This window comes from Pecten maximus, chromosome 15 (assembly GCF_902652985.1).
Source record: "Pecten maximus chromosome 15, xPecMax1.1, whole genome shotgun sequence".
Lineage (NCBI taxonomy): Eukaryota > Metazoa > Mollusca > Bivalvia > Pectinida > Pectinidae > Pecten > Pecten maximus.
In genome coordinates this window covers 27,868,082-27,882,442 of record NC_047029.1, presented here as the reverse complement: position 1 = coordinate 27,882,442, position 14,361 = coordinate 27,868,082, and the positions used below count along the sequence as shown (strand labels likewise).

Sequence of the window (14,361 nt, the reverse complement as noted above, 5' to 3'; positions counted from 1 at the left end):
GTGTCAGCCCATAAACCCCTACTGGTAATAAGTCTGTCCTGTGTCGGCCAATGAACCCCTACTGGTAATAAATCTGTCCTGTGTCTATTGCTGTTCAGTAAAAATTCTACCAATACATACAATAAGCCCATCCCAATTTTTGAGTCAATGTTTATGTGTTGGTCTTTTGGGTTTATTACAGGATAATTACAGGAATCAAATTTTAGTCTGAATATTTTCTTATTTTGGCTTTGATGCTTGTAAAATTTGTCATAGACATAGGATGAATCATTATTGCTGATGACATCTTTGATTTTATCATCACAGATTTAAATCTATATCTGCTGCTGTTACGGGCAGTTTTGTATATTACACAAGTAATGGGAAACACTTTAAACTTACCATTTTCTGGTGGTAGCACTCAACAAAATCATCTGTTCGTTGGGTGGGTTAACAAACACCTTGATATCTTGTGCTAAACGGTTAAGCAGAAGATTTTCCAGACCTGAAGTGAGATAATCATTTAATATAACTGTTAGGCATCAAGTCCTCGTGCAAGCCATGTATATCATTCACATTTTGATTATTGTTGTTTTTATTATTATTTGAAATGCATGATCTATATGGATGTTTATGGTTTTGTTTTGTTTTTTCACTTTACCTGTAGTGTATCCACTTCACAATTGCCGAAAGTGTCTAAAAAGCCGCCCAGAGCCCCTGCCGTCGCTATCCACAGCCATAGAACGGCATCCCAGTCTAGTAGTGCGTCATCGATGACCTCACCCGGGGAAACAACGCCCATTACAAATTACGCAAGTGTAGCCTCTTTATCAGCCACTAAGTCCAGGTGACTGGCGGTCCGTCTTCCCCCGCTCAAGGACCTCTTCAACGGTAATGTGCCCATGTTAAACTCCAAACGATATCAACGTCACCATTCCACGAAATCCGGGCTCACCTCTCGTAGCTGTGAGTCGACCCGCAAACAACCACCTCCAAAGAAAGTTGTCAAAAAGAAGACAAGCAAATCGGTGCAAATGGAACATTTCTTCTCATGATAGAGAAACTGTGTTCTTCGGTGCCAAATTTTACTGACATGTTTGACATTTGAAATATGTTTTATTTAAACTTTCTCAGTGGTTTTCGAAACAAAGCCGGGTGAATCACACAAGTACATTGTGTTGGTGTAATAAGAAGCCTGTTTACAGACATCACAATATGTAAGGCTGTGCCTGGGTGCTCATCATCATCCTCATTCAAGCATGTCATTTATTTATTCCATATGCATACCTCATATACTTATATTAAAAGAAGCTCTGAGAAATTCGCTGTGAATTGTGAAATTACCAGTCCCTTGATTTATATGTTTTTCTCTTTGTCCAAGATTCTGATAGTTTTTGGTAAGACTTGTTCAAAACCAGTTTAGTTGAATAATTATCTATATCACTTTTGTTTATTATGTATATTATTAAGTGGATCATTGTGGTTGTATGATTTTATACACAACTTTCCAATGAGCATAAGTAGTTGAAATTCAATAGTTTGAACTGTAAATTTGAAAACTACATAGTATTTTCAAAAAAGAAATTAATAATATTTTGCATAAATGCCTTTTATGATACCAAACAATGTGATGTTTTTCTCTTTTTTTTTTCCTCACTTTGGTTATTATTATTATTTTTTTTTTTGTGTGTGAACAAAATCAATTGATTTGATTTTGTTTCTGTATACATGTATATGTTTTGATGATATAAAAAAGTTTTGAATGGATGTCTGTATATTCTTTATTAAATTTTTTTTTTTAAATATTGTTTTAAAACATTCACACAGAATTTCTCAGAATTTTACTTTATCATACCTCATCATTTATATTGTTTACTTTTGTAAAAGCAGTGCCCTGGGATGGACAGGATATATCGTTACCTACTTAAATATGACGCGTTGGAATGGCTACATGCTCGCACGCTTACATCACGTGTAAACAGAAATTCATCAAACATACCTGATGATTCCTTGAGAGAGAGAGAGAAAAAAATAAATGAGAAAACAGAATAATATTTGACTTGAAGACTTATCTTCAAACTCTTTCAATACAATATACAGGTATACCCGTATATTGTTACAATATTTTCAAAATCTATAAAAATGGTTAATAAATTCTAAGGCAGCGTTTTATCGTTTTATTCCATGTGTCGTTACATTAAATTCCACGGGGATGAAAATGACAAATTAAATCTCAAGCAAGCATTTTATTTCATTGAAATGAAAATTGTTCAAAGAATTTAAAGTCATCTTTTTATTCTGTATGTCATTGAAAATATTGCAATGTATAAAAGTACTTATCGATGAGCAAACTTATATAACTACTTAAGCAGTTTCAATGGGAATTTCTTTACTGAAAATGAATTGAATCTATGTGTTGATGAATTTATGACTGTTGGTTGTTGATATGAGCATGGCTATCTGTAGGAAAGAAGTATAATTTTGCATGACAGTGCATGGTTGTTACCAGTGTATTTTTGTTTGCACTCTGTTAAGTGTGTACATTTTGTGTCGGAGATACCTGGTAAATCCTAATGTATTTCGGACATTATCAAGAAAGAAGATTGAAAGAAGACGAAAAAAATTTGAATTCAGGTGATTCAGAAATAGATATTTTTAAATGGATTTGTACAGATAAATTTTATGAAGGAAATTGATGAAAACTTGTATATTTTTTTTATATATTTTTTTTCTTTTGGAGAGGGAGAGAAGGTTGTAACTGAATGTCACAATGGTAACATTCTTTTATTACACAAATCTTATTGTCCCTTGAAGAAAATATCAAAAATCTCATTGTCCCTTGAAGAAAATATTAAAACATTTTATGAAGAAATAAGTGACATTTGGACTAGAAATATGGATAGTTGATTTTGTTTTTTTACTCCAGAGCAATTAGGTGATAAGAATTTAAAAGGTTTGAAATTTATGAAATAATGATTGAATATTTCATTAATCTCAACACAAAATTCAACTTGGATGAGATTTAAGAGATTATGTGATGAGGAATATTGTTATCTTTTTATCGATGCAATAAAAGATTCCGCTAATGGGACCACATTATCAAAGGAATCAAATACCACATTCCACAGAATGGGATCAATGTATGATTTTTTGGGGACCAAGTGATGTCACTGATGATAAAAACTATGTGTCCGTGTACTATATGTAAGCTCTGATTGTCTTTTTACCCTGGAGAGGAACACAGATTCCGTTCATTACTTTTTCAATGTCAAGAATACAATTGTAAATTCTTGATAATCTTTTCTCACATTCGCATCTTTTTACACAAATTTTTGTTAAAAGGTTGAATATTGATTCGTCCTGAGAGACATTGAACCAGTCAGAATATTCAGTAATAATGGGACTGTGTGCCTGGCTGAGCTCATGTCTAGAATGTTAGGTAAGTTTTTCCCACTGATTCAACATGCGAGTCACTGATGTATATTTCATGATTCTGTATACATTGTTGGATTATAAGAAGTTTTTTCATTAGTTGTTATTGAGGTGAGTCTTACACAAAGTAGTCCACCTATATTGTATAGGAGAGAGGCCTAGGGATGTTTGGGGACGAGTGTTGTGTCCATTCCAGGGACTTAACATTGTTTAACTGGTGCTGAAATACTGCATTGTGGGACATGCATCATCCCATTGAATATTTTGTTATGTTTTTAGTTCAAAGTTTATATTCTATCCACTCCTGTCTTTGACTAATACATTCAGTACCTCAGTTTTATTAACAGGCTCGGGCGATGTTTGACTGTCTGAATACGTGCACAGAGTGCAATTTAATGTTAGTTAGAAAATTCCACTGGAATAACGAACAGTTTTAGAATTGGTGTAGGATATTATATTTTAATTTCAATTTTATCTTATTGTTATTTGTAATACCAGTAACTCAATATAGAGTCATTTAGCTGTAAAAAAAATCTAAATTGATTATAATATACACTGTATATACAGGTACATTAATTTAGTATATATATACATTCTGTATATTGAATTAATTGGGGGGAAATATTTGCAGATTATGAAAATTTCCCGGTGCACATTCATACAAAAAAAGCAATTTCAAATTTCTTCCAAAAATTAGGAAACATGTTTTTAATGACCTGTTTAGTGTTGTTAAAAAAAATGGAAAAAGTTAAGAAATTGAAATGCGGAATATGATTATGTAAAAATGTTGATATTCTTGATATTCTGTCTTATTCCATCCTCATGACCCAAGGGTTGTATCCTAAATTTATCTCCCTTCCACAACAATTTGTATGCTCGGAGATCATGCATGATCCAAGGGTTATATCCTAGATAAGTAATCTCCCTTAATTTTTACAGCGATTTGTTCGCTCGGAGATCATTTGTGAACACAACCCTGAGAATTTTGAAGATGGTCTTACACTGTATATCGTACAAGTTTTGCATTCTATCCCTTTGATATTTTTTTGCCTTTTCTTATGAAAAAGTTCTGTGATAATTTCCCTTACACTGGTTGGTATTTTAAATGCACAAACTATTCAACGTTATATGTACAAAGGGTTGGCACAGAAACCTTTTTCTCAGTTATACAGAATATATCTCGTATAAGGTAAGTAATGTAATCTCAGCTTTACTACTGTCTGTATCCAGCAATAAGCCCACACCTGGTAATAAGCCCATACCTGGTAATAAGGCCATGCCTGGTAATAAGCCCACACCTGGTAACAAGCCCACACCTGGTAATAGGCCCATACCTGGTAACAAGCCCACACCTGGTAATAAGCCCACACCTGGTAATAAGCCCACACCTGGTAATAAGCCCACATCTGGTAATAAGCCCACACCTGGTAATAAGCCCACACCTGGTAATAAGCCCACACCTGGTAACAAGCCCACACCTGGTAATAGGCCCATACCTGGTAACAAGCCCACACCTGGTAATAAGCCCACATCTGGTAATAAGCCCACACCTGGTAATAAGCCCACACCTGGTAATAAGCCCACACCTGGTAATAAGCCCATACCTGGTAATAAGCCCACACCTGGTAATAGGCCCACACCTGGTAATAGGCCCACACCTGGTAATAAGCCCATCCACCCTCATGTCTATTGCAGTTCAGTACCGATGCAAGCAAAACTTTATAAATGTGTGCTGCAAAAGGCTGTGCCCTAGATTGAGTCAAGGTGTATGTGTTTATTGACACTCAGGGCTTATTGTGGGATAAATACAATAACTTTATAAAATGTTTATGTAGTGTGATGTAACAGTGCACAAATCAGAATCTCAGGAGGAAAGAAATTCTATAAAAATTTTAAAAGAAACTGACAGGGTATTACAGATTTAAAAAATATATATATATGGAATCTGAAACAGTTGTTGATCTTTTACAATATGAGTTTCAAGCTGACTATAGTGAAGTTATAGAGACTACCTTAAAAATGTATACAGGGTGTTTTTAACTACAGTGTATTTCAGAATTATAGGATTTTAGTTTTATTTAGTTATTTGTGTTTTAATCCAAAGTGGTTTCGATTTTGGATATCTAATTAAGATTAAAATAATCTGTCAGTTGAAGTAAAATTAAGTTTAGTATGTACATTTTTTGTACTCGCATACCGATGAGTACCAAATATGATCAATGGTGCGTATTTGTTGGTATATGTTTGACCTTGTCGGAAGTGTGGAGCCTAAAACTGTTAAATATTTTGATTCTGACTTAACCAACTGTAGCTTCATGCTGTTTCATGTTGAACTTTTCAAAATAAACTATTTTTAATTTTTTTGATAAATATTCAAAATTCACTGAATGTTAGAAAAATTACTGAATTTATAGACTAATTTTTATCTGAAAACTTAACAACATTACCACAAGTCTAGTTGTTTACGATGTATAGACAACTGCCTTTTAAGTCCTGTTTACAAAGGTGCTACCTGTTTCAAACTTTTTTCCGTCATTTTTTTTTTTAAACATTTTTTTTTTTTTTGCATTTCATAATCATCATATTTCATGTACGTGGTGTTTGAACAACTGTGATATTGTGCTTCCTGCCATCAGTTTTTTTTTCCATCAAAAAACTAACTGCAAATTTTCGTTGAAGAAAAAAGGGGAAAGACGGACGAGATTAGGATTTTTTTTTATAAAGGTCACTGATCTTGTAATTTATTTTCTGTTATTTATTTTGACAGTTGATTTTAATTTTTGTAAATCTTTTTTTGTAAACTGTTATGATGTATATGTGTTTATTTAAAATTGTACTAAATATATGTAGAACCATTTATTAGAGGTATATATTTTGGTTATATTTAATTTTCTTGCCATTTTGATGCAAGTCATTAATGGTGAGAATTATCTTTGTGGTTTTCATTTAAAAAAACATGATATTGGACCAAAAATGTTACTTAACTTTGTGTTTTCGTGTTCATAATAAACTTGATTTGTTAGGTTAATTGTAATAGGAAAATAATTAGGAAGAACTATCATTTAAAGGTTTTAAATATTTATTACATGTTTTCTTGTAAAATATTAAAACTATTACCAGGCTATACTAACTGTTCAATATTAGTTATTATTTATTTATAGAATAAATAAACAAGTCACATTAGAAAACACCCTTAGAAAGTGTAGGCCTAGTTACATAGTATTCATTTGGGTTGGAGTTATACATGCCAGAAAAACATTGCAGAGACCAGGATTAATATTTAGACCTCCCTTCTCATTGAGTTGGGCAAAGTTTATATCTATAATGGATGAAGACCTTAATGGTTTGATATAGAAAATGCTATATATAGGAAATGCTTTGTTTGATAAAAATATGTTTCTGTATTAATGGAAAATATTATTTAAAACAAATTGATTTAATATGCCATATTTGCCAAAATGTTAAAAGTTAAAAATTATATAAAATGTTTTATGATTTCAAATGTCAAAAAAATAAATAAAAACCCAAACACTGAATCATGCATACATAAGATACTACAAATAAAACCAGAAATTCCAAAAGCATTAAATTTACATATGTATATATATGTATAGGCAAAATTTTTCATTTTTAAAATTTCCAAATGAAAGTGGTATGGTTCCATGTGGAACTTTAAATACTTAGTAAGCACACAACTTGGTGTTAGAGTCAAAACCTTGTCTGGAAGACCTTCCAGACTTCCTACGTAGCTAGTCAAATTGTTTTATTGTTTTTGCTTGCCTTTATAATTACGTTGCCTTTGGTGGTCTTACAAAGGATGTTATATCTGGTAGATTTCTACACTGTATTTTACTTATACATTACTGGCTCTATATGAAATTTGTTACAGTACTAAGTGGCTTGCTTCGTTCATAATTTTATCCAGCTTTAATCTACAATTAGCATTATTAGCCTGTCAATACAGGGCTTTGTGTTTGTAAGTAAGGAAAGATAACTCCTGTTTTATCGGAGCTTCTAAGTTGGTTTTCTTTTCTTCTTTTTTTTTCAGAACAAGACATTTTATAAGAATAAGAAATAATTGTTTTTGCTTGCAAAAAGGATGCAATATAAGTTGATGTTAACAGGATTATCAGCAAAAATGTTATTTTTGAGAAAACTCCCAAGACCATTAGTGTATTTATCCAGCAATAAGCTCATGCCTCACGGGTAATAAGCCCGCACATATTGCAATTCAGTAAAATGCTTACAAATGATATTTCAATGTCCTGCAATAAGTTAAAATCCAAATTTGAGTCAAAATTGATGTGTCTGGCCTCTGAGCTTATTACTGGATAAATATACAACACATGTAATAGAACATATCTTTGCTTTAATGAGTTGCTTTGACAAGACGAATGTATAAGTGATATATTCTCAGCATTATTATCAAATTGTTTACTCTAGTAATTGTGTAAGTTAGTCTACTCTCTCTTAGTACCAACTAATTAGCAATCAACTACGTACAATAATTGTAAAACGGCCAATAATTAATAGATTATTGAATTGTAAGATCAGACAAATGAACTTTTAAGATGGCGGATATTTTTTCAAAATAATGAAGATGGCTGATAATTTTTGAATCCTATAATGGTTATTTACATGGGCCGTCCAGGGTTGTAAATTGACCAGTATTGGTGAAATATACGGGTTACACTATGATAATAGTACCCATAGAATTGCACTCAATTAAAGTATTGTTTGATTCTAAAAGTATAACATTCATATTATAAAGTAGAATTTGGTTGGGATTATCTACAAATATTTATAGAATATATATACGTATACATTTATTCAAATAATGTATGTTAATCCTCATTGGTCTATCCACATATTGTAGGTGTGGCCTAAATGTGATAACTACTCCTCATTGGTCAGTCCAAATATTGTAGGTATGGCCAATGAAAATAGTTATTTCTCATTGGTCAATCCTAGTGCCAATCACAGTATAAAATAAACGTTTGATTGTACACAAGTGCTTCGAGTTGTGTTCTTTTTGACTTGAGATTTTATTTTATTTTTTTCAATATTTTAAATAAATCACTTTTGTTAGCCTGGAGGATGCGTGCAGTCTTGAAATGGAAAAAAAATGGTGTACATGTGTAGCGGAACTGGACCAGGTCGATCATCGGCGACCAGGTAGCTCAATGGGTAGAGCATCCGGCTAGTGTTCGGAGGTCCCGGGTTCGAACCCCGGTCTGGCCGTGCATTTTTCCACTCCTATTACATTTGGTGCCTGTGACCAAACCTTGTTTCAAGTGAGGTGAATACTTGACAAGGGGATACCCAAACCTGGGTTGTGAGTTGTGAAGTCTTCGGGGTCGAAGACTTAAACAAGAGATCCCAGAGGGATCTTGGCGCCCACCATTGAATGATCTTCATAGGTTCCATGTCAGATTGATCTTTTCTCTACTTTTCCCTTCATTTTACTAATCTGTGCAAATTGAGACATCCCTCCAGTACTTTTCAAACAAGGGAATCCTAGCTATATAAGAAATTTGAGATTTAACGATAATGGCTGTTTGTTTGCCAGGTTGTTTTCAGGACAGACTGGTCCAAAAATGCAATACAAGGGACCAAGGGGAACCTACTTATGAAATTTGAGAAAGATCCATTCAGTACTTTGAGAAATAGAGATAACAAACTTCAATTGTCAAAATCCAAGATGGCGGTCTGTCGGCCATATTGTTTTCCAATTGATCTCAAAATGCAATTAGCATAACGAGGCACCAAGGGGAACCTCCATATGAAATTTGAGAAAGATCCATTCAGTACTTTCTCAGAAATAGTGATAACAAACTTAAATTGTCAAAATCCAAGATGGCTGCCTGTCGGCCATGTTGTTTTCAGATTGGTCTCAAAACACAATATGCATAACTAGGCACCAAGGGAAACCTATATATGAAATTTCAGAAAGATCCATTCAGTACTTTCTCGGAAATAGTGATAACAAACTTCAATTGTCAAAATCCAAGATGGCTGCCTGTCGGCCATGTTGTTTTCCGATTGGTCTCAAATCGCAATATGCATAACTAGGCACCAAGGGGAACCTTCATATGAAATTTGAGAAAGATCCCTTCAGTACTTTCTCAGAAATAGCGATAACAAACTTCAATTGTCAAAATCCAAGATGGCTGCCTGTCGGCCATGTTGTTATCCGATTGGTCTCTAAACGCAATACGCATAACTAGGCACCAAGGGGAACCTTCATATGAAATTTGAGAAAGATCCCTTCAGTACTTTCTCAGAAATAGCGATAACAAAAATTGTTTACGGACGGAGGGATGGACGGACGGACGGACGGACCACGGACCACGGATGCAGGGCGATTTGAACAGCCCACCATCTGATGATGGTGGGCTAAAAAATAGGAGGGAAGAGTGTAGCGGAACTGGACCGGGTCGATCATCGGCGACCAGGTAGCTCAATCGGTAGAGCATCCGGCTAGTGTTCGGAGGTCCCGGGTTCGAACCCCGGTCTGGCCGTGCATTTTTCCACTCCTATTACACATGTATTTGAAAGCCTATATGGTCAGGCAGGTGACTCCATACCTCATCTTTAGGGAATCCAATCCCATGCCCTGTGGAGGAAAGGCCAATGTGCCATCCACGTCACTAAGTGAGGTAATCACTTAATTGGACTGTCCACCCAGCCAAAGTGAATTATTGATCTGTCCAGTAATACTCTCTATGCCGTCCTGTTAACAATTTTAGTTGTGAAGTTTGACTTTTATGTAGTTAGGTCACAGGTGTCTGTCTTGTAGAGATTTACCCAACCATCTATCAGAAAAATAAAAACATCAACAATTTCACAGGGTATCATTTATTTATTTATTTTTTATTTAAAAATACCACAAAGAAATATGTTTTGTCTACAAGTAAAATTCTCACATATGGTAATTTAGCAGATGAATGCTGCTGAAGACTGCATACAATAATAAAAATGTATATAAAAATATATCGTACAGCTATAACTACCCTATTTATCCAACAAAAAGCCCACCAACATCTTGCTTTTCAGAGTAAAATTACCAACATATGATAAACTCATTCTTCTCTATCATGCCTGCACCACTCTGAGACAGCCTGCACCACTCTGAGACAGCCTGTACCACACCGAGACAGCCTGCACCACACCGAGACAGTCTGTACCACACCGAGACAGCCTGTACCACACCGAGACAGCCTGTACCACACTGAGACAGCCTGTACCACTCTGAGACAGCCTGTACCACACTGAGACAGCCTGTACCACACTGAGACAGCCTACACCACACTGAGACAGTCTGTACCACACTGAGACAGCCTGCACCACACTGAGACAACCTGCACCACACTGAGACAGCCTGTACCACACCGAGACAGCCTGCACCACACCGAGACAGCCTGTACCACACCGAGACAGCCTGCACCACACCGAGACAGCCTGCACCACACTGAGACAGCCTGTACCACACTGAGACAGCCTGTACCACACTGAGACAGCCTGTACCACACTGAGACAGTCTGCACCACACTGAGACAGCCTGCACCACACTGAGACAGCCTGCACCACACTGAGACAGCCTGCACCACACCGAGACAGCCTGTACCACACCGAGACAGCCTGTATCACACCGAGACAGCCTACACCACACTGAGACAGTCTGTACCACACTGAGACAGTCTGTACCACACTGAGACAGTCTGTACCACACTGAGACAGCCTGTACCACACTGAGACAGCCTACACCACACTGAGACAGTCTGTACCACACTGAGACAGTCTGTACCACACTGAGACAGTCTGTACCACACTGAGACAGCCTGCACCACACTGAGACAGCCTGCACCACACTCAGACAGCCTGCACCACACCGAGACAGTCTGTACCACACCGAGACAGCCTGTACAACACTGAGACAACCTACACCACACTGAGACAGCCTACACCACACTGAGACAGCCTGTACCACACTGAGACAGTCTGTACCACACTGAGACAGCCTGCACCACACTGAGACAGTCTGTACCACACTGAGATAGCCTACACCACTCTGAGACAGCCTGTACCACACCGAGACAGCCTGCACCACACCGAGACAGTCTGTACCACACCGAGACAGCCTGTACCACACCGAGACAGCCTGTACCACTTTGAGACAGCCTATACCACACCGAGACAGCCTGTACCACACTGAGACAGTCTGTACCACTCTGAGACAGCCTGTACTACACTGAGACAGCCTGCACCACACCGAGACAGTCTGTACCACACCGAGACAGCCTGTACCACACTGAGACAGCCTGTACCACTCTGAGACAGCCTGTACCACACTGAGACAGCCTGTACCACACTGAGACAGCCTACACCACACTGAGACAGTCTGTACCACACTGAGACAGCCTGCACCACACTGAGACAGCCTGTACCACACTGAGACAACCTGCACCACACTGAGACAGCCTGTACCACACTGAGACAGCCTGCACCACACTGAGACAGCCTGCACCATACCGAGACAGCCTGTACCATACCGAGACAGCCTGCACCACACTGAGACAGCCTGTACCACACTGAGACAGCCTGTACCACACTGAGACAGCCTGTACCACACTGAGACAGCCTGTACCACACTGAGACAGCCTGTACCACACTGAGACAGTCTGTACCACACTGAGACAGCCTGCACCACACTGAGACAGCCTGCACCACACTGAGACAGCCTGCACCACACTGAGACAGTCTGCACCACACCGAGACAGCCTGCACCACACTGAGACAGCCTGCACCACACTGAGACAGCCTGCACCACACTGAGACAGTCTGCACCACACCGAGACAGCCTGTATCACACCGAGACAGCCTGTACCACACTGAGACAGTCTGTACCACTCTGAGACAGCCTGTACCACACTGAGACAGCCTGCACCACACCGAGACAGTCTGTACCACACCGAGACAGCCTGTACCACACCGAGACATCCTGCACCACTCTGAGACAGTCTGTACCACTCTGAGACAGCCTGCACCACACCGAGACAGTCTGTACCACACCGAGACAGCCTGCACCACACCGAGACAGTCTGTACCACACTGAGACAGCCTGTACCACACTGAGACAGCCTGTACCACACTGAGACAGCCTGCACCACTCTGAGACAGCCTGTACCACTCTGAGACAGCCTGTACCACACCGAGACAGCCTGCACCACTCTGAGACAGCCTGCACCACTCTGAGACAGCCTGTACCACACTGAGACAGCCTGTACCACACTGAGACAGCCTGTACCACACTGAGACAGCCTGTACCACACTGAGACAGTCTGTACCACACTGAGACAGCCTGCACCACTCTGAGACAGTCTGTACCACACTGAGACAGTCTGTACCACACTGAGACAGTCTGTACCACACTGAGACAGTCTGTACCACACTGAGACAGTCTGTACCACTCTGAGACAGTCTGTACCACACTGAGACAGCCTGCACCACTCTGAGACAGTCTGTACCACACTGAGACAGTCTGTACCACTCTGAGACAGCCTGTACCACACTGAGACAGTCTGTACCACACCGAGACAGCCTGTACCACACTGAGACAGCCTGTACCACACTGAGACAGTCTGTACCACTCTGAGATAGCCTGTACCACTCTGAGACAGCCTGCACCACTCTGAGACAGCCTGTACCACACTGAGACAGTCTGTACCACACTGAGACAGCCTGTACCACACTGAGACAGCCAGTACCACACTGAGACAGCCTACACCACACTGAGACAGTCTGTACCACACTGAGACAGCCTACACCACACTGAGACAGTCTGTACCACACTGAGACAGTCTGTACCACACTGAGACAGTCTGTACCACACTGAGACAGTCTGTACCACACTGAGACAGCCTGCACCACACTGAGACAGCCTGTACCACACCGAGACAGCCTGTACCACACCGAGACAGAGATTATGTGTTGGTGCCCTGGGCTTCCTGCAGGATAAATACTGCCAAGTCTGAATTGACCACTGAACTGGTCACTACATGAAAACATTCATTAAATTGGTCATTGCATGACTATTACACAAAGTGACCACTGAACTGGTCCCTACATTTCACGAAGTGACCACTGATCTGGTCCCTATATTTCACAGTGACCATTGAACTGGCTATTATATGCGCGTTATAAGTTAAAATGACCATTAAACTGGTCAAAGTTATCAATCAAAGGCAAGAAAATTCCAAGGTCTAACAGCCGGTGGCTGACGAGCATGTATTTTATTATATAAATCAGAAATATGTTGTGAAACATTTACCTAGGTATGCCCCTGCTCTCTGATAAATTTAAATTTTAGCAAAAATCCAACAGCTCAAATTTTGAAAAATTGAATACAATCTTTGTAATACAAAAGAAATCTTATTAAATACATAGCATTGATGCAATTTTCATGCAAACTATCAGCATCCTATCACAACAGATATATCCATGGCACACTCATGCCAAAAATATGTTGACTCCAAAACATGTCAAAATTCAAGAAAAGTGTACATTGCATGTAATTTTTTGTTTCAGCTGCACAGCAGTGATCTTTGACTCAAAACAAAAACAAAAATTCACAAAAAATACTAGCATAGATAAGTGAAGGACTGACAAACAATCTGTGATTTGACAGATTAAAGGTAACACTCTAGGCCCCGACCACTTTATTGTGGGGACATGAGAGACAGAAGAGGTATATTTCTTACATTCCATCAGATTTTAAAGTCTACAGTACAAATGTACTTCAGGAAGAGTCTATTGACCTCACAATACAATAATTATTGAGATAAACTCAAAGTTCTGTTACAGGTATTTACATTACCTTGGATGTTCATTAATAATCATGATTCAGGAAAAAAGTGCTTTCTCTGCATCCACTAAGTGGATACTAGTTCA

General features: G+C 38.3%; 2 protein-coding genes across 3 annotated transcripts in view; one reads left to right on the top strand and one right to left on the bottom strand.

Moving 5' to 3' along the window:
- The window catches only part of LOC117343465 (tubulin polyglutamylase TTLL4-like), a 74,487-nt gene extending 72,825 nt beyond the window's left edge, over window positions 1-1,662 (top strand). For both annotated transcript variants that reach the window (XM_033905823.1, XM_033905822.1), the window contains one exon: window positions 647-1,662. In XM_033905823.1, the coding sequence (XP_033761714.1) occupies window positions 647-830 (184 nt within the window). In that variant the 3' untranslated portion in view covers window positions 831-1,662. The remainder of the gene's footprint in view (window positions 1-646) is intronic.
- An 8,596-nt stretch (window positions 1,663-10,258) lies between these two features.
- Window positions 10,259-14,294, bottom strand: LOC117343707. The gene is made up of 2 exons (XM_033906173.1): window positions 13,520-14,294; window positions 10,259-13,451 (listed from the first exon to the last, which is right to left on the bottom strand). Exons 1-2 carry the CDS (start codon window positions 13,626-13,628, stop codon window positions 11,593-11,595), a joined length of 1,968 nt encoding a protein of 655 aa, XP_033762064.1. The 5' UTR covers window positions 13,629-14,294; the 3' UTR covers window positions 10,259-11,592.
- Window positions 14,295-14,361: the final 67 nt, after the last annotated feature.

Excerpts from the sequence above, each read along its gene's own strand:
- LOC117343707 (XM_033906173.1), bottom strand. The coding sequence starts at position 13,628 with ATGGTCATTTTAACTTATAACGCGCATATAATAGCCAGTTCAATGGTC. Across the intron at positions 13,452-13,519 it reads ATGTAGGGACCAGTTCAGTG|GTCAATTCAGACTTGGCAGT; the intron begins GTCACTTTGTGT and ends ACCAGTTCAGTG.